The following is a 23731-nucleotide window of genomic DNA, read 5'->3' on the forward strand; positions in this document are numbered from 1 at the left end:
AATAGATAATATTATAATAGATAATGTAGGAAGACCAGCATTAATGCTGGTTTTCCTACATTCCCTATTTTAATCAAGTAAAAGAAATTGGATCCTCTCAAATCAAGGGGACATGTATGCAGTTAATGCACAGCACAAGCTCTCTGACCTCCATAAAAGCCACCATGTTCACCTTAAAATGTGGAATGCACTTCTTCACCTTCCAGGTCAACAGCTAGAATTGCTGGAATTCGAAAGTCCTGGCAGAAAACCCTACGTTGTGATATGGTCCCATCACAGCATGACCAGAACTTCTACTATAGTTCAAGGTGGCACATTTGTGCTTTTAAGAAAAAGTTTTTTTCCATGGAAATGAAGAAGAAACAGTATATTTGACTTGTTGTAGAGGCCAAATAAATCTTAAGTCTAGCAGTATAAATATTTTCCTTGTGTAAAACTACACAGGTACTGATTCTTAACCTTATAAAAGCAATGGACTGCTGTTTTCTTGTGGCAGTTCCATCTAACCCCTTGATTTTTAACTTTCATAAACTGTTTGTTATTGTTAAACTTTAAAGTGTGTTCTCAAGACACTAATTAAGAGCCTTTATTTACTTGCTTTCTATTAGTGCTTGTATACAATCTCTTGATGTAGAAAAGTTATTCAAATGATGGACACATACGTAGTCCGCTCCTTGTAACGAAAAGATTTGTAAAACAACATGCTTTAAAATAAGCTTGCTAACTGGTCTTTATAGAACACGAGAGCTGCAACCATCATCAGTAGGAGGTCATAAGTCTGGTCTATACTCCAGGTATGCACTGTTCATTCAAACTGATCATACTGTGATCAAAACAGGTTCATTAGATACCTATACAAAATCTTTCAGGCCTCAAAAAAGATAAAATAATACAGCATATTAATCTCTGAAGAAGTGATTTCATTGCTAATAAATACACTTTTCTTCACAGTTTTAGTAAGAAGAATCTCAAAAAAATATATATCCATCTGTATTTCACAAGAAGTCAAATGGAAATTACAACTGATTCCTAATATGCCACTGTGTGTGTCCTAGGACTAAGTTTGTTCATGTCTGAACTAGATAAAATCTGTCACAGGGAAAGATCAGATAAACAAAACCAGTCCTTTCAGTCTTAAACTCAAAAAATTCAAACACAGAGCTCTGTGCTAGCATTCAGACTTGAGATGGTCAATGTTGCTATCAATGACAATATGCTTTTTCCTTAGATGTTCTAGGATCCAGTTCTCTGCTTTTGTGTTTGAATGCTATTCTGTACAACTGCAAATAAATGAAAATGCAGCTTGTCACATCTGAGTATTCAAAGAGAAACTTTAGAGAAGCTACACAAATCTTGAAGGAAAGTGGAGTTGGAAGTGTAGGAGTAACTGGTACCATAAAGATTACATAACAAAGAAAAGCCCTCCAAAATCAAAGGAAATCTGCCTTTTTTTTTTTTTTTCTCTTCTGTTTTTCTCTCCATTTTATTCAGTGAAGTAAGATTGGTTTTTCGTGTGTGCGGTGACAAAAAAAGTTAAAGCCTATCTTATCTGTAAAAATTAGAGGAGTGATACCAACCTTAATTACATCATGAGGAACACATGAGCTTGTTTCCTTGAGTCTGGAAATTGAACTGTGACAGAGACCTCCTATCACTGCCATCAATGTATTGAAGTTCTGCAGCTGGTGGAGCTTCTGTGTTGACATACCAAAAAAATTAGTAGTGTTATTTAAAGTTCAAGTTGTACACTACACACATCCAAATTCTACATTTCCTCTACCATCTTCCTCTAAAGTCTTAAGAGTTTTGTGCCAGTATCCATTTTGGTAATGAGCTGTGATTTTACTGGGTGCAACATATGTATTCTATTGTTATTAGATATTAATTCTGCAGATACACTAAATCTTCAAAGTACTTCCTCAGTACTTCTCCCTCTTCTCATAGCCTATCACAACTAAGAAACACTGCCTATTATCTTGATTATGATTGCAGTTGAATTAGTATGCAAAGATTACCAATAGGACCATATCTCTTCTTCTGTCCAGTAAGGCATATCTGGTAAAAATGCTTCTAATTATGGCCAAAGGCATGATAGGGGTTCATGCTTTGGAAAGGTACACAGTCAGCTTGGAATCTCACTAGCTGATTCAAAAGCAAGACTAGTTTTTCAGTGAAACCAGGTTTTTTTAGAATGGATATAAGAAGTCATGGTGCCATAATATCTGAATACTTGGTATGAAACCACAGCATACACAAATACGCATGATGTATGTACGAACCAGGAGACGAGTGCCAACACTCCCAGCTGACCCTACAGTAGCAGCATGGGAAGAACACCTAAAGGCCTGTATCAGAGAAAAACAAAATAAACACTATACATATCAAAATTTAACTGACCTGTGCAACATGAATGAACTTGATGAACACTTCAGCCCGAAGCTGTGGTGTTGGTCTGCTGAGAACCATTAGCTGCACCCACTGAGAGATACCATTGCAAAGAGCAATTGATCTTTCCATTGTTGGATTTTCCTTCACGCAACTATTCACAATGTAGTTCTGATAATCTGAGAACTTAGAAACAAATAAACAAAAAAAACCAAAAACCAAACCAAAACAAAAAAAACAAAAGACAAACAGCGTAAAATGAAAACTCATATACCCCATGATCTGTGTGCAAATACAGGCCTGCTTTTTAAATGAAATATGCAAGATATATTTTACAACTTAAATATCGATAGGACTGAAATCTCTCCTTGGTCAAAGCTTTGTTCAGTTCAAAGCAGAAGGCTTCAACTAACCAAATTAACTGAAAGCATCTTTTTGCCATAATTTGTATCACAACATTTACATCATATGTATCTCAGGAGCCTTGGCTTTTATAAACCTTAGGATGACAGCTATCCTCCCAGCCTCAGTGGCTCCATACACTCACTGAATCTAGGCTTTGACACGTAAGGTTAAACTGAACTTAAAGTGTAATCTAGTAACTTGGTGACAGTTTAATGAAATGAAGTGTTCAGTTTACGTATGTAGGTCACACTTCTGAATTAAGCTGTACTAATACAAAAAGCAAGTTCAATGACATTAATATAAAACTTACATAAGACCATTCAGAATGAGGGCTACAGATTTGTTAATATTTTTAATACAGCCTGTGAGATTCTCTTATATAACCAAAGTGTCCTAAAATTGTTCAGTAGACATCTGTATGTAGCAAATAGTTTTTTTTAAGCCATTCTTACCGTTAAGGTCAAAAAGAAGCAATCATTTGTTTTTGTTGATGCAATGCTTACCCATTCTCTTGATTTATCCAGTAACAAGAATACACAAGAATTTGAATCATCAGAAAATGCAACATGGGATGTATACATCCATTCTTCACTAGGATCACTAATACTAACATTTTACCAAAAATTCATAGCTGTAATAGAGACATATTGCTTTCTTAAGGCCATAGGAGTATGCTGAATGGCATTGATCCTTAAGAAAAGGTCACCAATTGTCAGGCTGCTATTTCTTTTTGCTCTCCCTCTCTCCCTTTCTCTCCACTTTTTAATTTTTCCACACATTTAGTAAGAACTATTAACACTTTAAAAAGCAGATATGACAGCAGACATCTCTGGATTTGTCCTCTTATTAAATTAATAATAAGTAACAGCAATAAGTAGAGCTGTCTCTGAGATTACATAGTACTTACTTACAATTACTGTTTGAATTTTGAAGCCCAGCCAGATTTGGCTGGATCTTAAAATTTAAGCAACTACTTTATATAGATAGATAATTTTTCAATATCTGACTACATAATTATGGACTTCATAGCAGTTACAGTACAATTATGAATCAATTTGATTAGTTTATATTTTGTTCCCAGCAGCTCTCACCTTCAGAAAAGAATTTTTTTTAAATGCTGAACAAATTTATATATAATATCCTACTTAAAGTTTTGAAGTAATTTTGGTGTAAGAATTTATTAATGATGTCGTCTTTAACAAGACTGTTAGTGGCAGACATGGTAAAGAAGTCCAGGTACTTAAATAATTCAGGAGTCTGGTATTGCAATGACTAACTTATGAGTCTCAACAAGAAAACAGAATCCAGATTCTTACAAAAGAGTGTAGCCTCCCTGTATTTTATAACTATAAATTAAAATGGTTTCCAAACACCAGCATACCTGCTGGTTTTGCTCTGTGAACACCACTCCCTGCATTTTTCCTTGCTGCAAGATACACGGTGTCTGTCTTGTGGAAGATTTTGCTGTGTGCTATGTATGTTCTGGGGATCAAGTATTCCTTCCTGACTTTCAAATGACTGAACCTATGAATTCCTGTAACTGATAACATAGCAGGTCATTTGCAACCTTTCTCCCAGGATATGCTGCCATGTTAGAATAACAAAAGGATTCTGTGGCTTAGCATATGATGAACATATTCTGCAAAGAGTTAATCTATACAGCTATTTATTAATTACACATTATTTTCTGATCTGAGATCTTGGTAACTCAATTTATACCAAAACACATGCAGGACCAAGCACATGAAATGCGTACAAGTATGTAACTGTTGGAAATCCATGACACATCTGACACTTTCACTGCAATCGTACTTGTTATGCTCATTAATCATTAATTACTTTTTGTCTGCACAGAGCTTGAAAATGCTAAGAGTTATATAAGCTTTGCATATTATTACTGCCTACAGGCAGCAATCTGTGCATGACTTTGCTTCTATGGCTTTTTGAATTTAACAAAACACGAAGAGTCATGTACTGTCAGCTAAAAAAAAAGTACACTAACACACAACAGTGAAATTTCCCACAATCATTGAGAGCCCCTCTCCTGGTAAGACTTCATCTTCAAATTGTGTTTCAAAAAAAAAAACCACCTTAAAAAAACCAAACCCAAACCAACCCAAACCACTAAATAAGCGAAACAAACAAAAAGCCTAAAAAGCCCACTTTGCTTTCACTGTTATAATAACAGTGACTTTGAAACCAGCTTAGAATTTGGTCTCTAATGTTCACTTTTCTTTTCCATCTGTGAACTGTATCAGGTTTGAATAGGAGTAATGCTGTAGCGTTCAAGGGCGCAAGCCAGGGTGCATGGGGAATTTAGCATCTTACATGCTACCAACACAGCTGAAAAAACAAATCAAATGAAAGAAAACATAAATCCTTACAAAAGGAAAAGATAAATCCTTAAGAATTGTTTGTGTACTCGAAAGCTTGTATAATAAAATATTTTAAACCCCCCTTACATAAAAAAACAGCATTTTCTTAGTTGTTTCCTTATCCCTAGTCTTTATTTTGTTATGCACAATAAAAAGTGGCAAGCAGAGTCCAGTGGACTTCTGTACGGACAGTCCATTAGTCACTGCACAATAATGCTGCACTGTTTCCTACAGCCACAGGAGGTTAGCATTCTAGGAGAATATTCCAAGTTTCCTTCATCCCATTTCAGCCTGGTTACTGATTTGAGTCAAAGGAGGCTGCTTGTTCCTGTGCCAAGTAACACCACTTGTTCTAACAAAAAGATAATTTGGAAGAAGATCAAATGGTTTACTCCTCTTCCTTCCAATTGACCTTGCCCCGACTCAAGCTCAACAGCTTGCACTGCAGGGTTAATCTTGTAATACTACCCCTCTCCCATGTTTTCTATGTTCTTCATGTCTTTCTTTAAAATAAGTAAGTACATATATACAAAAATTTAAAAAATAAAAAAAACTTACTGATATTCTTCTGAAAGACTTAAATTCAAGATAGGTAAGGTGGTCTGATAGCTCCTCTGGCTCAAGGTGATCGAAAAGAAGTGAGACTTTCCGTTTCTTACTGGTGTTGGTCTTTACCCGCTGTGTCAGTTTTCTAGACCAATCCCTAGAATTTCTTTTAGACAAAACAGAATTACCATGAGTTAGTTTCTGAAGAGCAAAATTTTCCTCTCTCCCTAATACAAAAGTGTCATTGTTTTCATTCCTTACTGCAATAAAAAGTCAATTATTTGAATTTCTAAACAGCTAGCTCCTCTCATACATTCGAGATTATATGACAAAATATTGTTAGTGTTTATTATGCTGATGTAGCAAGTAAGTACAATGCAACTATTATACTAAACAGCATGAGATGATATACTGCACTTCCAGAATTGCTGTCCGTAACTTTGTTCTCAGTGAACACATCCAGTGCTCCTCCACTTAATAATTCTTACAGGTTTCCTTGACCAGCCTCCGAGTATGAACTCTCACCCTATGCTACTCATCCACAGAGGAATGAAATTCAATTGAATTTGAAAAAGTAAAAATCCTCTTTCATAACCAGATATAAAATGTATGCCAAATTCTGCTCTGCTTTTGCCTGTACATTTCCAACCGAAGTTGTTATACAGTTCCACAGAGCTATCTTAGTCTCCTTGATAACAGGGAAGGTTCTCTTCCCAAGAAAGAACAACGTGATGTATAGCTGTAGGATTTTTTTCTTGAGGGGACAAGTAATCTTCTAACTAAAATCACATAAAATAGAATCAAGAGTTTTACAATGTAATAAACTACATCTTCTCATTTACCTTTGGTGTTAAAAATATAAACACACTTTTTTAACCTCATCTGTTACCCAGTCAAAAGGCATTCTCCTTTCTCATTGACTTCAAGTGATTCTTCAAAATCATTAGGTCTCTACAAATTTTCTAGGTTTCCTGGATAGAGTAAAATTTATGTAGTGTAGAGAATCAGCACAAAGTCTACAGTGCAGTTAAATTCAACCTAAGCCATTCTCGAAATATATTCTGTTTCTCTACATGATATATATATATAACATCTATAATGAAATACAAACTCTTCTGAGGATAGGTAATATATGACTTATAAATTTAACCCACTATCGGACAATTATCCTGCTATACTGGAGAGACATTATATTTGAATACGGGAAATTCAGAGCACAAGTTTGTTTTCTGAGCATATTGAGACTGCAGCACTCACATTTGAGTTGTGTCAATTAGACGACAGTGTAACTCCTCACCATTAGCTTTAACTAGTTCTTGAAATTCCTCCATAGTTGTGGATAGCTTAGAGTCCATTTTGAACATAACCCAGAACTCTGTAATCCAATACCTATTGCACATTGAAAATACAGAAACACAAAAATAAAGGTTTTACTCTAACATCAGTAAGGCTGAAAAGTGGTCCAGGATCATTTCAAGTAACTGAGTGGAATTACTTTGGAGAATTACCTACTGAATACAATAGTTTGCTCAATATAAAAATAGCTTCAATATCCCACTTCATTTTTTTAATAGACCTATACAATAATATTAGACACGATACTACCAATGCTAGCACTGTCCGTTTTCACTGATGTTTAAGATACAGGCTCAGTTCAAAACTGTGACCCAACAACTCAGGCACCAACTTCAATGGATGTGCACAAAGCCGGTTTGGTCTTTCTGTGTAAAACTACTAAAGTGAACTTTGAAAAGCTGAAGTAGTACAGCTGGTTTTCCTTTTAATATCAGCTTAACATATGCAAAAGCATTCTTACGTATGGCACATGGATAGCTGCAGACTAATACCTATCAAGCAAGAATATTCTCACCTCACAAAATAGCATATCTTTACACACAGCATGGAAGATTTACTTTCTAAAGCATTCAGATAGGTAGAAAACTGTTAAGGAAAAACACAACCATTCATATATGATATGAAATGTAACATGCTTGATACTTCCATACCTGTGAGCAATACAAATCATTCTAATGATGACAAATAATATCAGTTTAGGGTTTTACACAAGTGTATACAAATTATATCCCAGGATTGTTAGCAAAAGTTTATTGTAAATACGACTACTGTGAGTAATACTGATGTAGCTGACCAAGTACTGAGTAGTGTTAAGTAGTGAAATGATTCTGCTTTCTACATATGTTTTTTATTCTGCAACATGCCTCACAATTTCTAATAAAACTCATGCACATCTCACTAGAATCTGAAACAGTAATACTAAATTCATCAATTTCTGCTTTTATGAAGAAAGCCTTTTCAGTTAATTACAATTCACTGAAGATTTTCAAAAAACGATGCTATTTTCTTTTAAACATAAACAGTTATATACAGTAGTAGAGAAAAATGTCAAATGCCTCTCCCTGCAAATCTTACCTTTCTAACTACACAACAGTTTTCATTTGACTTGCTGTGGTAACTGGAAAGAAACACCCATATTTTTAGTCTATTACCTCTGTAAAACACATTTTGATATTGTAGCCAATGTCTTTCAAAGACATGGAAATTTCATTTGGAAAATGGATTATGCACATCTTGATTCTTCTGCTGTAGATTACACACATTTTCAGTGCTAACACATACAATTTAATGAAAATACCTTGTGAATCCTACCACAATCTGCCTGAAATTAATGGCAGCCTAAAACTACCACAACTGAGGGGACATACCATCCAGAATGTAAGCACCCACATTAAATGCTTAAATTAGGCTGACTATAGAACTCTCGAGGTCTGAGTAAGTTCCCAAATATTTTGAAGGGCCTGAACTGAATGTCTGAACTTAGATGGTTCACAAATCACTCCTAACCATCTAAAAATCACTCAAGTAACTCAGGGGATGGAAAATGGTGAAACTGGGACATCTGCAAGGTTTTTCAAAATACAATAGCCCAGGCTTTCTGATCCATTCAAAATTATCTTTATCTTTCAATGTCTTTACAGGGAGCTACAAACAGGGTCAAAAAACAAGCTTGCAAAATATGCAAGTCTGATAAAAGTTTTAATCACTTCTCTGACTGTAGATAACGTTACTTCTCAGAAACATACAAGCAACTACTTTCTTCCATTTTCAAAGAGCATATGAGCATAAGTTAAATGCAACACTACAGCACAGTTGGAGCTTAGCACACTTGATCTAACACTTGTGGTTAGAGAAGCAGCAGCACAGTCAGAATCCAACACTACAGTAAAGCTTGGCTGTAAATGATGCTGTTTTTAAAACCCAGTAAAATACAGAGGTTGGGGAAAGACAGGATTATCTAAATTAAATTGTATCAAAATTGGTGGGAGATTCTCAGCATGTCAGGTGTGCTTCCTCTACCTAATCTCCTAACTAGGTGTAAACACTCTTTAAAGCTAAGAAGTCAGGTAATAAATGCCACAATTAGTTTTTTTTTTTAAAGGCTAGTATTGCCAATATGATCTACTAGCTTTGTTGTGAAAAACCTAATGAGCCAGAAACACACTTTTATGAGTCCAGGCAGTCAACTCAATATGGGAAAAAATAAGAGGGAAAAGCTTATTATTTATTCCAGTGCATTTTAATTTTGGTAGTGAAGGAAATAATATTTGTTGAACATTTTCATCTCCAGATGACACAATTAGCATATTTTCAAGAATTGCACTTTTGTTCCTTGCTCTTCTACTTATATGGAGGACAGAAAGAGAGAGAAGGAGACCTGAAACTTAGGCCCAGGTTCACAGGACCTAACTGAGGTGCCTACATTAATCTTACACTTGCTAGATATTACCTCAAAGGCCAATGGAGGGTGATTTATCCTACTTAAAATCTGAATTGGAGTTGCATCTTTCGCTCTGTGGATGACAAGCTAAACCAAAAAAAACCTAAAAAAACCCCAGCCCTAAACAAACCGAAAAGACAACCAAAACCTGTGAAGAACAAGGATATTGTTTAAATAATGGAATAGTAATACACCCAAATATTAAATATCCTCTACTTACCCATTTCAAAATTGTCAAGTTATCTAATATTACCTTAACAGCAGGTGAATATTAAAAAGGATATAGATCAATGACCTTCTGGAGCATGTCTGCAGAGGAGATGATAAACTGATGCATAGCGAGAATTATCTTTAGCAGATGGTTGTTTTGATATGCATTTCCTTCTAAATCTGAAAAAAAGAAGGGGTATTCATATTGAAATCTTGGTATATCTCAGTAAAAGAGGCTTTTTCAGAATAAGCCTCAGTAAAGGAGGCTTTTTCAGAATACTAATAATAACTAATACTAATTCTCATCAGGCCTGTTTACCTATGCTATTTCAAAAACAGCAGTAACATACTAACATGTGAAGTGCATCATTTTTCAGATGAGAGACACATGTCAGGATTTGAAAGACCCTTATCAAATCTAAATAAATAAACAAATAAATAAAAATAAGGCAAGCAAAAAAGCAGTTGTGTGTCAAAAGCACGCAAAATATCCAGATAATTATTCGTAATGATCCCAGCACAGCAATGCACTTAAATGCTTAGCTTTAGGCAGATAAGTATAACCTTTGAAACAAACTAATGAATTGCAGAGCAAAAGAATTCAGTTATTGATCCATACCAGTCAGTCAGTGGCACAACTAAACTTATCAAACAGAATGCCCATATTCTTAAGTATTTGTAAGGCTTTTTGTATAGCTGACATACATAACACTGAAGTACATGCACAGGTTGCATGGAATGAGATAAAGTATATGCAGAAGCCCATAGGTTAACCTATTAATACTCCTGGTGGTAGACCTAAATATCCTAACACATTTCCTCAAACTATGTGCTACAAGGATGTCACTTGAAGAAGGTTTTCAGACAAGATCTGTCTTAAAGGTCTTGTGGTCTTTTTTTCCATATTCAAAAAAGATCAAGTACATCAAATGTAGCAGAATGTTTAAAGGTTTCCATTTCTGTAACACAGTAGTGAAAGTGTTTGTAAATATTTGGAGAAGAGATTCAGAGCAGCCCTGGGGAGAAGGACTTGGGGGTGGTGGTGGATGAGAAGCTTGACATGAGCAGGCTTCAGTGTGCGCTTGCAGCCCAGAAAGCCAACCATATCCTGGGCTGCATCAAAAGAAGTGTGACCAGCAGGTCAAAGGAGGTGATCCTGCCCCTCTACTCTGCTCTTGGGAGGCCTCACTTGGAGTATTGTGTCCAGTTCTGGTGTCCTCAACATAAAAAGGACATGGAGCTGCTGAAGCAAGGCCAGAGGAGGGCCACGAGGATGATAAGGGGGCTGGAGCACCTCCTGTACGAAGACAGGCTGAGAAAGTTGAGGCTGTTCAGCCTGGAGAAGAGAAGGCTGCGTGGAGACCTCATAGCAGCCTTCCAGTATCTGAAGGGGGCCTATAAGGATGCTGGAGAGCGCCTCTTCGTTAGGGACTGTAGTGGTAGGACAAGGGTTAATGGGTTTAAACTTAAACAGGGGAAGTTTAGATTGGATATAAGGAAGTGTTACAGTGAGGGTGGTGAGGCACTGGAATGGGTTACCCAAGGAAGTTGTGAATGCTCCAACCCTGGCAGTGTTCAAGGCCAGGCTGGACAGAGCCTTGGGCGACACAGTTTAGTGTGTGGTGTCCCTGCTCATGGCAGGGGGGTTGAAACTAGATGATCTTAAGGTCCTTTCCAACCCTAACTATTCTCTGATTCTATATTAACAGAAGATGTTTTTCTACAGCCTGCCATGAGGGAACCAAAGTAGCCTGAATTGGAATTAGACACTCTGTCAAACACAAAAGAAGATTTACCATTTTAAATAATTTTAAATACATTGTCCTCTATGAGGTTAAATGTAATTATCACTTAAACCAGCATTAATGGGAGCAATATACAGAAGCAATGCACAATAATGTAAAATGAAAGAGGAAGGTGAAAGCAGATTTGCAGCATATGAAATGGCATCTAACATGGTGGGGGGTGGGGGAAGGATTTTTAAATTGCACAGCATCAAAAAGAACATTAAACTTAGCTCACTTGCAAAACAAGATAATGCATGTTAGTCATTAAGCTAGAGTTTCCTATGCCTTTCTCCAGGAAGGTACCAAACGTGAAGAGAGAACCCCAGAGCTCAGGTCTTTCTTTTTGAACAATACATTGGATCTTTCATAGAACTAATAAAGCCTGATTTCCTCTAAATCTGTCTCCACTATTCTTCACTACACAATAGTCCTATTATCACAATATGCTCCCCTGAAAGTCTTTTCCTTCTCTTCCCCACAACACTGCCATAACTCCTCACTCATGCTTAAAGCAATACATGCTGTGGTTGAATCCAGGCTGACTGGCCAGACAGCAGAAATGAAATCAGACCACTGATGAGCTCACACAACTGCTCCTACACCAATGTGGGCACCAATCTGGATGTATCTTTTCTACACAAGCAATTCTTTGAAATTCCTCTCTTTCTGTCAAATTTTAGTTTAAGCTGGCAGACAGGCTGACTCTATTTCATGCAGAGTAGATGTAGTTTAATAGGAAGGTGGCTCAGAATGGCCTAGATCTGTAGTTTACAAGTAAAGTTGTTGTTTAGCTGACTGTGGAGCCCTGAAAGCAAAGGACATAGGTGGTATGGGTAACTTCATTCTTCTAGGAAAATCATAGTCAGTTTGAAGGAAACTCAGCACAATAAACAGTCTTGAAACATCTTACTACAGCCAGCCTCTCAGACAAGACAAGCAGAAAAATCCTGATTAGCAAATTCTGGCAGAGCCTCTGTGAACATGCAGCACCCAACTCAGCATTATCAAGCCCAGAATGAGAACTTTATGCTCCAGGTGATTTTCGACACTTAACACACGAAAGACCAGTTCTACCTCTACCTTCTGTAGTTGCACTTAAATTACACTTAAATAAAGCCTCTTGACTTATACCACAAGTTCTCAGTTTTATAACACGAATTGAAGCTTATGCATTCCTTGTTTCACATTCTTATACTTATTTAGGCCTGTAGTATTTGGCATTTTGTGCTCTTCCAGTGTCTTCAGGAAGAGTAAAATTATTTTAGGCCTTGCACACAGAGGCCTGCATCAATTTTCATCCATTCTACAAAACCTGGTGTTCTGCCAGAACCTCCATCCAACAACTCTTGTTTAATCAGAAAAGCAGTTCAATATATGCTTAACCTGGAAGCCAAATGGTTGTGTGCACACATACTATTAAGTATATACAGCTGCAATTAAATCACCAGCTTTTCAGAAGTGCTCAATATAGATCATCTCCAGCTAACAAAGACAGCAAATAACTCACTCTCCTAGCAGTTTTTCCTCTGTGTGTATTCCAAAATCATCTGCCATTACATAACATAGGTACCACTTGGCACAAGGCTCGATCGAATTTCTGTCCTCTAGAAGGTCTCTTTTCCATTTTACCAAGATGCAGAGAAAAACAGTGTGTTCTGCCTACTATTAGTGATTAGGTCAACATATTTATGGTATTTTCTTGCATAACAGAAGTGCATTTATGCTTCATAACATCGAGACCTAACTATCTCACAACAGAGATAGACTGCATTACAATGACATGCAATTATTTTGCACACATTAAAGCAGTACTAAGAAGTTTTGTGTTATCCATTCTCCCACCAAAATAAAAGGCTCATCTCCACAAAGAAAAACATTGTAAAAAACCAAATTAAAACACTCTGCAGTAAAAAAATCCTAAGATTCCCAGTACAGTTCAGCACTGAGCAGCAAGCCTTAATGGAATTGTAGCAGCACACAATTTTACAAACACATACCATCAAATATTTAATGTCATCTTCCTGCGCAGTTTTAAAAGGAAGCACTTTTCAAGTGCATGCACCATGATACAGCAAATGTTACTAAAGAGGAAAATAACAAGTCTGATTCCCCTTCATTGAAATTTGTATTTCAGAATCCATAATTAAAAGCAAATCATGGAGTTAAACTGGTAAAAGTCAAGAAGAGACTCCAGCTCAGTTTCAATTCCTGAACTGTCATTGGATCTTTCACATCTCTGACCACTACGTCACTTTTTTGGAGAGCCAACCTTGTAAACAGCTGTGTAAGGAAGTAATGAAAGTTATGCTAAACCCTCTCTGTGCAAACAGCGAAGCAAATAAGAAGGCTTTCCTGACCGTGTTGCAAGAGTGTTCCTGAATGCCTTTACAGCACTCTCTTGAACCTCCAGCAGTTTGTTTTAAAACTTTGAGACTCATTTTCATTTCCGTTTGTATACCTGTTTCTAACCACACACCCTGCTGAGCAAAACCCACTAAGTGAATACTAAATAAAGTGGAATGGGTGTGTTTCAGCCAATTTATCTTAAAGAAAGCTACAAAATACTGTATAATCCTCAGCTTTGGTTTACTGCAGCAAAACACAAATAACCCACTGGTTACATGCTTTTCCTCATGTAAATGCCCTTATTGTACTAAGTTGTTTTAATAAATATTCGCTAAAACAAACAAGGCAGCAGGAGTTGAATACACTTTTCCAGTATTTAACTACAAGAGTGAAAACATAAAAACATTTAGGGCTAAATATTTTATTATCTATATAGTAACTCAAAGACACTAAAAACTACAGTTACAAAAATTCCATTGCACATGAGACTCAGTACACACAAGAGTGAGAACATCCTAATCTAGGCCCATGATCTATTGCATGATCCAACTGGTCACTCCCTGTTATCTGTGATTTAGGAATAAACTGAAGTAGCACTTATTTCCAGTGAATACTTGAAAGAATCAAAGTACTCAAAAGCCAACAAGCCAGGCTTTAAGAACATACTGTCTGCTTTTCACCAGGCGCTGATGGCCGCTAAGCCTGTGGTAAGTATACTTAAAGAGTATGTTCTAGATAAGATAACTGTACTGAGACCTTCCAACTCATGAGTGCAATATAAGGCAACAGGAAAAATGCAAAGGATGTCTTAACTGAACTCAATTCTGCAATAAAGAAAGTTAGCTCTTCTAGGTCTAAGAGGCCTTCATTTCATAAGCAGGTTCCAACTTTATCACCTAGTGAACCATTTGAAATGAATCAGAAGTGAATCACAGAGCACTGACATCACGTGATCTATGACTAAGCTACTAAGAACATGAATAACTTCCAAAGTCCCTTAAGTCTTTCAGTGGTTATCAAAAAGTAGCACCAAAAACTATATAATGCAAGAAAGCCTCAAGCACTTGCCAGGAGGTCTTGCGTCATGGTTTAACCCCAGCTGTCAGCTAAGTACCATGCAGCAACTTGCTCACTCCCTGACCCCCACAGTGGGATACGGAGAATCGGAAAAAAAGATAACACATGTGGGTTGAGGTAAGAACAGCTTAATAACAAATTACAATAATAATAGAATCCCATCATAGAATCATAATGGTTTGGGTTGGAAGGGACCTTAAAGATCATCTAGTTCCAAATCCCCTGCCATGGGCAGGGACACCTTCCACTAGACCAGGTTGCTCAAAGCTACCTGTTCCAGTGTCTCACCACCCTCACAGTAAAGAATTTCTTCCTAATACCTAATTTAAATCTACCCTCTTTCAGATTAAAGCCATTCCCCCTTGCCCTATCACTCCATGCCCTTGTAACAAGCCCTTCTCCAGCATTGTTGCAGGCCCCCTTTAGGTACTGGAAGGCTGCTGTAAAGTCTCCCCAGGGTCTTCTCTTCTTCAGGCTGAATACTACTACTACTAAATAAATTTATAAATACAAATACTACTAAGAATAATAGTAATGAAAAGGGAGATAACAAAAAGAAATAAATAAAACTAAAAACCGAAAAGTCCTTGACTTAGGTTAAGCACTACTTAGCAACAAGTAAAACATTGGTGTGTTATTAACTCTATCCCAGCCAAAACACGGACATCTTGTTAAGTGCAAAGCTGAAAGTCATGGGTTGATATACTGCGACACTCTAGAGCTACATAGAATTCTTTAAGATTTCTACAAAATGGTGTAGTTTTTTTGTTTGTTGTTTGGTTTGGGTTTTTTTTCTGGTGGATTAAAGATGGTGTGGGGACGGTGTTATAAACTGCAAAGATTACTAAAGCAGCATGTGATTTGAAAACGGGGGAACTGGTGTTCTCAAGGTCCCAAAGATCTTGATGAAACACAGAGACATGTATGAAATATGGAGGTACATGTGGGAGGACATGCTCGGCTTTAGTGACTGAACTGAAAGAGCCAGAAGTCAATGTCTCTGCCCCATGTGTGAGATGCAGTACTATGAGAAAACCTTAGAATGGCTAGAAGCAAACAAAATTGAATGAAATATTTCATGAGTATATCATGGACACTTCCTGGAACTTCCCTTCACGAACAGGAAACACACTGTTCCCCTTCAGCTTAAAATCTGTGCAACACATAGTAATCTTCTTACTGCAGGCTTATTGTTGTTGCTTGGGGTTTGGTACTCTGTAACAGAGGTAGCCATTTAACTCTCTTCATTAAATTGATCACATTTGGTCAGAATCAGATTCATGAGAAGCCACCATCCTGCTCATCAGTTACAACACCATCATTGAGGGTGAACAAGCAGATTCAACTTAAAAAAGAATCTTTAGTTCTCAGGCTGGAAATAGTCTTTATTTTTTAATGACAGCTGAAAGCTCAGCTGATAACAGAAAAAAGGGCTAAGGAGCTCTCTACTCTATTCCTCTGCTCCAGTGCAGAATCTCAAAGGCAGTATGCTTCAGAACCAGTTTAATTCATTGTTGAAGTTCTACAGTGACAAGGATTTCATAGCCTCTGTAGGTGACTTATTCCAGCACTTGAGCATCTCCATCATTAAAGAGTTCTCCTTACTGTCTAATCAAAGACTTCAGGCAACTTGGGCAGCTTTAACCCATTATGCCTGTCTCCCAGCAGACAGGAAAAGCATTTTTTCTCGTATCAGTATATTTTCTCTACGTAAGGATTGCTCCTCTCATCTCTTTTCTGAGCTAGGAAATATGAAATCTGTCAATCTTTTTCCTCAGAAGCCAGGTTTTCTAGATCTCTGGTCAACTTTGATATGCTTTTCTGAACCCTTTGCAGTTTGCACCTTTATGAAGCAAACCTGAATTCGTACTCCAGAGGAGTTCTTAGCATCAGAGTTAGAATATTATTTTTAATATCCTGTACATAATGCTTTTATCTACATGTACATTTTTATACATGTAAGTGTACACATATAATATATACATATAAAAAAAAATAAGTACACACATCCCTCTATGCATGCACTTATCTTAGAGCTTCTGCAATGGTACACTATTATTAAACCATTTTCATTTTAAAATTCATCTTCACATTGAGATACTTTTCTGCGGAAATGCTGTATAACAAAGACTTTACTGTTTTTACAACTGATTATCCCAAATGCAGATCTTTGTGCATATCCTTAGTGAATTTTTCTTTATTTTAAATAATTAAGTGCTTAACATCTTTCAGAAATAACATAACTTAATTACAATGTCCTTATAAAGATGAGGCACCAATTAGGTAAAAGAATGATTGCTTTAATTTTAGCTGAAGCAGAAAACAGGTAAAATCTTGAGCTCTCCAGCTTACATTTAATTCTATGCAGGATGGTGGTTTTCCCCCTCATGCAGCAAGAAAGCTATGTGTTTAGTAGAGAGCACCAAAATATTCAGGGAATTGTGTTAAAGCTTTTTTTATTTTTATTTTTTTAAATAAATAAATAGTCTTATTGTCCATATGTGCTTGCAACTATTAAGGGAGTCATACATAAATTTATTTACACAAGTATTTGGTCTTATGAGTGAAAACTCCGAAGTTAAAATGAGAACAAATCAGTATATTCCAGAGAATCATACTACTTTGTGATCAATTCCTGCACCCACAGAACCCTAAACAAGCCACGTAAACACAGATGTTGGAAGAAACCCTATAAACTAGAGGCTTCTCCAAGTTTACTTCCCCCTCCAAACTTCCTACAGAAAGGGGGGAAGGGGGCAGGGGAACCCACTGCTGCTCTTCCAAATATTCATTAACAATGCAGATATATCCAAGACTCACAAGTGAACCTAATATGCATCCAAAAAGGATAATAAGACTGCTCTGTATGAGGGTAGGGAACATTAGGGGAGAAAAACCTCAAGGGAAAGCCATTACCCTCTCTCAGAAACAGCTTTTTGGAAAGCTACATCTTGCAGAAAGAGCTCTGGGTGGGTAATTCTTTAAAATGAAAACAAGAAGATAAAAGCTCTTGTCAAGAGGAGATGGGATGATTTTCAGAAATTAAAATGTACTTCGAGAAAAACCAAATGAAATGTGGGTGGAAAGCATTCCATTAGCCTTGGAAATTCAGATCAAGTACATAGAACAAGATAAAAAGTTACCACACACACCCCCCATACATTGTTCTACAGCATGGTTAAAATATTGATTTTAGCAAATTTAGATGAGAACTTTTTAATCTAATAGTCTTTTTCTCCAAAGCCTACAAAACATAATTTGAGCGTTCAAGACTTTTTCAATGCTTTAAATCATGATACTGAAGCCACGTGCAGCTTTTGAGCTGCAGGCAACTCTTGAATAATTCAAGTATAATGCCTGGCAACACAGCTGTGCTGGCGTAAGTATTGATGGACAAGACAAAAGAGACTCCCAGAACAGAATCAGAAACTTCTGAGGCTGCTATCACAAGTGACCACTGAACCCAGCTGCATGCTTAACACTTAGTCATCCCACAACTGCAGTGTTTTATAAGCTTCTAACTGCATGATTGATCCTGGGGCAGCCAGTATTAAGATCCAAGGAAGCAGGAATTCAGACCTATCCGAAGGTTGAAACTGTAACAACTAGCAGACACCAAGCTGATTTCCTCTTGGGGATGTTGATGTTGAAGATTGCTTAGATCCCAGTTCCTGGCCTTAATTTTCATTATTGATGAATACTCCAACATGACTCCTGCTCTAATATTTCTGACTTAGTGTTTCAGGCTTCCCTCCCTTACATATCTAAGCTTTCTAGTCTTTGCTCTAACTTCTAGATACATTTCTGGAATTAGTGTTTACAGACTCTGGAAAACTAGCTTCTAACCTAGCAGTTGGGGCATGCCTTCCCACACTGCCCCACCAGTGAGTAGGTTGAAGGTGGACAGGAATCTGAGAGGGGACACAGCCAGGACAGCTGATCCCAACTAATAAAAGGGATACTCCATACCATGTCATGTCATGCTCGGCAATAAAAATGGGTGAAAGTTTGCCAGGGCTTCTGTTGCTTGAGAACTGGCTAAGCATCAGTGGGCTGGTGATGAGCAATTAGGGGTTTTCACATCAGATGTTTTTCTTGGGTTTGCTTGGGTTTGGGTTGTTTGGTTAGGGGTTGTTTTTTGGTTGTTTGTTTTTTTTTTTTTTTGGGGGGGGGGGTTGGTTGTTTGTTTTTGTTTGGTTGGTTTGGGTTTTTTTCTCCTTTAACTTATTAAACTGTCTTTATCTCAACCCACAAGTTTTCTCACTTTTACCCTTCCAGTTCTCTCCCCCTTTCCACTGAGGTGGGGGGTAAGTGAGCAACTGTGTGGTGCTTGGCTCATGACCGAAGTTAAACCACGACCGTTCATCCTTAGACTGAAACATCTCTTGTTCAGCATGGACCAAAAGAACCAGTTTCAGAAAAAACCCACAGCTTCATGATAAACTTAAAACATACCTAATCTGCAGGCAGCACTATCAAATATCTACATACAGAAGAAGCTTCCCAATTGCTGATTCAAGCTAGATGCAATATGCCAAATATTCAACAAACAATCCCGTATGTGTTCAAGTGTAAGCTTTATTGGTCCCATTGTACCAGCTGGCCTAGCGCAGAGCAGAATCTTATGCCTCCTAAGTACTGTTGCAGGTATCTGACAATTTTCTATGTTATTCAATCTAAACAAGTACTTTTTTTTTTTTTTTAGGTACTTTTTTAAAACACTTCATACTGTAGATCAACATTAAACATAACTGGTTCTCCTGAACAAAAGGAGAAGACAATCTCACCCACATCCAAAGTGAGTATTTTGAAGGTGAATCTTTTTCCAAAAAAAAATTTAAAGGTTAAAATAGAAAAGAAGCTCTTAACATCTCACACTATTGTTCTCTGCCAAAGGAGTTCCATACCTCAAAAAAAAATATATATTCTCTCTAAATGATCTTTCATCACAATAGAGATGGCACAAGGCACTGAATTTTTCTTAACATGACTTCTATATACATTCGATTCTCAAAACTGCAGTCTTTGGAGATTCTAAAAGTCATCTCCAGTGCAATCTTAACAGCTCCCAATAGGTATTCTCTTATCTTTGCCTTTTGCTGGCTTTTGCACTTGCACCTTCTTACCTCAGAAATGGGGGAAAAAAAGGTAGTATCATGTTTAGAAAGTTATCTTAGCTTTTAATCGCCAGCCTGTCCTGCATAACATAAAGATACACGAACTATATAACAGTCTAAGGGAAGCCCCTTCTTCAGACTTTCAAAAAAGCAATGCAAAAATATGTATTCACACTTGGCAACACACAGCAGAACACTGACAGACTTCACACTAAAGCACACACAACAAAACCAGATAACACAGAAAGTAAAATGCCTGGGGAAGCTAAAGGACAAGTGACTTATTTTCGCTTCAGCTTCATACATAGATTGAGGTGAAGACAAATTAAAGTCATACAAGAATAGAGAATGAATTACTTTCTATTGCTATCTAAGTTTTTTTGCATTGTTAAATAAAATTTATATTGTTTTTCTGAAGTTATATTTAGAGTATGAAGGTAGAATTTTCTGTCATATCCTTGTGGTAAATACAAGTAAAATGGAAACTGCTTTATAAAGCAAGAAGTGTACGTTTTTTTCATTTTCTTTCATTACTTATAATTTTCCAAAGTCATTTGGAAAATTGAAAAGACTGTTGTCTATTTGAAAGACTATTGAAAGGGCTGAAGTCAAATTAGCTAAACAGAACTTTAAAATTTTATGTAAAGATATGTAAAGTTTCTTTTCTTTGGGAAGTTTTTTCCACAGACATCAGGTTAAAACAGAAATCTATTTTCGTTTTGGTACAATCACAATTAACTTTAATAGGTAGCTAAACAGCACTTAGTATTCTCCAGAGCAGTAACTATTCTTCTGTTCCCACAATGTCATGCATTCTCCAGAGCAGTAATGACTCTTCTGTTCCCACAATGTCATTAATTGATCATTAACGTAGTTTCTGTTGCCAAGCAATACTACAGTTTCTGCACTGTATTTGACCAAATTGCACCCAGATTACTTAACACAGAGTGAACAACAACATTTTAATACAGAACCATACCATGAACAAATTTTAACTACTTTCAGGGGGACTGGAGACCTCAACATTCAGCCTAGGCTTCAGAGGTGAGGGGTGGAAACCTGCAAGTTTGTGGAGCATGAGAGAAAAACAAATAACTGTTCAGGCAAACCTAACAGAAAGAAGTAAATGACCAAATTTGCTTTCTGTGGGTGTGCATGTGTCTTGAAAGAAGTAACTGCTTTTGAGTCAGAATTTTGTGTTAGAATTTGGCATATAGTAAATTGGGTAAAAGGACATAGAAAAACTTGGTACTTGAACTGTGATTGTTTTAATAGTCATTGTGTGTTTTAACTAGACTGAAAAATGTACTTATGTTAAGAGTACAGCAGGTTTTTCTACATAACTGAAAGGGAAAAAATTGATAAAATTTTCAAATTTTCTGTAGTTTAGGGGAGAAAATGGCTATAGTTCTTTTAATGAGAGAACTCTAACTTGCCTGCTTCATTGTTTATAAAATGGATGCTATACTTCCTTGGGTCTCAAAGAATTCCTAAGACTCAATATATTTTTGCACGGCATTGATAAAAGAGTGAGCTATGAAAATATTATCCGTTCACATAACTAGACAGCTCTGCTAATGTAGTTAATTTTTACTCTGTAAAATGTTAACTATGATTAACTTGTACAGTTTTAGGCAGCTAGCACCTAAGAGAAAATCAGCACCAGCACCTTTGACAGATTTCTGATTTCTATTAGAACAATTCCATGGCATCTTTCATCCAGATCAGTCTGAAAGTGGTTTCCAGAATTTCTAAGGTTTGTCTGCAAACAAACATCTCTCTTTATCACACATTGAGGCAACAAGCTAGTTTAGCATCCATCAGACACCACAGAACAACTTATATCACAACTCACTCTTAGACCTAGCTAGAGCATTACAACCATGAGAAGTCAAAAATTGCAACTAGGTTCACATAAGTTTCATTAAGACCATTGCTAATCTTTGAGGTTATGATTTTTAACTTCTTCAAAAAGTAACAGCCATAGGTTTAAATCTTTATTTTAATTCCTGGTTTTGTATTAAGAATTGACATGGGAGTATAAACAACTAACTCTACTGCAAACTGTTTATTGTGGTTGAACTTCCACATAGAATTATGCCAGATGCTCTGGGAAATGTTTTGTTTGCTTTCCCAAAGCCCTTTACTTATATCTCTCTTAATAAACCAGACACAGGGACACTGCATGGTGACATGCTTTTAAAGAGGATGTTTCATGATATCTTTATTCCATTAAGCACACTCATCTTGTCTAGCAGTAACTGAAGTGCCTGAATTGTAGGATAAGCATAGGTCTGCGTGCTACAGTAAACATGCTTCTAGTACTCAAATGTAAGAGGCTAGTGAGTAAGATCTTGCATTCAAAGGGTAACGACAGAAGTACTTTTTTAACACTAAAATTCTGAGGTCATAGGGATTTTTCAGCTCTCAAATGACCCTCAAATGTTTTTAGGAAGACACAAGTGTTTGTATTAAGCATGACCTTCAAGTGCACTCTTGGAATTGTTTGTTAGGTAGTTCTAAGTAACCTTTAAGGACTTATGTACAGACAAAGCAGGAAGATAGCAAATTGACACTATGCTGAAGCTACATTTTGTCCTGATTGCAACAGTTTTTAAACACTTGTAAAAACAATTTAAACAAATGGTGGGTTTTGTTTATTTTGTTTATCCTTTGGCCACAAATGTGGCCTAGGAAAATGTTCTCTAACCCCACATCGTCTATAAGCATTTATGCAGTCTCACAAAGCATTTGACAAGTATGACGAGCTTTGTCCTGCTTGATATTCTTTCTAAATTGGAGAGAATTGGATTGGGTGGATGGACCACTCAGTGGATGAGGAATTGGCTGGATGGTGACACTCAAAGAGTTGTGGTCAACAGCTCAATGTCCAAGTGGAGACCAGTGGCAAGTGGCGTTCCTCAGGGGTCAGTACTGGGACCAGCACTGTTTAACATCTTTGTTGGTGACATGGACAGGGGGATCAAGTGCGCCCTCAGCAAGTTTGCCAACACCACCAAGCTGTGTGGTGCAGTTGACATGCTGTACAGAAGGGATGCCATCCAGAGGGACCTTGACAGGCTCAAGAGGTGGGCCTATGCAAACCTCATGAAGTTCAACAAGGCCAAGTGCAAAGTCCTACACCTGGGTCAGGGCAATACGAATCACAAACATAGGCTGTGCAGAGACTGGATTGGGAGCAGCCCTGAAGAGAAAGTCTTGGGGTTGTTGGCTGATCGGAAGCTCAACAAGATTTGGCAATGTGTGCATGCAGCCCAGAAAGCCAGCCGTATGGCTGGGCTTCACCAAAAGGAGCATGTCCAGCAGCTCGAGGGAGGTGATTCAGCCCCTCTACTCCACTCTTGTGAGACCCCACCTGGTGTTCTGCATTCAAGTCTGGGGCCCCAACAAAAGAAGGAAGTACAGAAGTGAAGCCAAAGGATGGCCACAAAGATAATCAGAGGGCTAGAGCACCTCTCCTATGAAGACAGGCTGAGAGAGTTGGGCTTATTAAGCCTGAAGAAGAGAAGGTTCTGCAGAGACCTTTGAGCAGCCTTCCAATACCTAAAGGGGGCCTACACAAGAGCTGGAGAGGGATTTTATACAACAGCACATAGGGATAGGACAAGGGATAATGTTTTTAAAGAGAAGTTTTGGAAGCCCTATCCCTGGAAGTGTTCAAGGCCA

At 37.3% G+C, this 23731-nt stretch overlaps 1 protein-coding gene across 1 annotated transcript in view; it reads right to left on the bottom strand.

Moving 5' to 3' along the window:
- Positions 1 to 1577: 1577 nt before the first annotated feature.
- LOC104401704 (RAS guanyl-releasing protein 1-like) overlaps positions 1578 to 23731 on the bottom strand; it is a gene marked incomplete at both ends in the record, with an annotated part of 25988 nt that continues 3834 nt past the window's right edge. Inside the window, 6 exons of the mRNA XM_010009375.1 lie at positions 1578 to 1694; positions 2398 to 2571; positions 5724 to 5877; positions 6969 to 7100; positions 7582 to 7644; positions 9792 to 9897. Coding sequence (XP_010007677.1) covers positions 1578 to 1694; positions 2398 to 2571; positions 5724 to 5877; positions 6969 to 7100; positions 7582 to 7644; positions 9792 to 9897 — 746 coding nt within the window. The remainder of the gene's footprint in view (positions 1695 to 2397; positions 2572 to 5723; positions 5878 to 6968; positions 7101 to 7581; positions 7645 to 9791; positions 9898 to 23731) is intronic.

This window comes from Nestor notabilis, unplaced genomic scaffold (assembly GCF_000696875.1).
Source record: "Nestor notabilis isolate BGI_N333 unplaced genomic scaffold, ASM69687v1 scaffold3712, whole genome shotgun sequence".
Classification (NCBI taxonomy): domain Eukaryota; kingdom Metazoa; phylum Chordata; class Aves; order Psittaciformes; family Psittacidae; genus Nestor; species Nestor notabilis.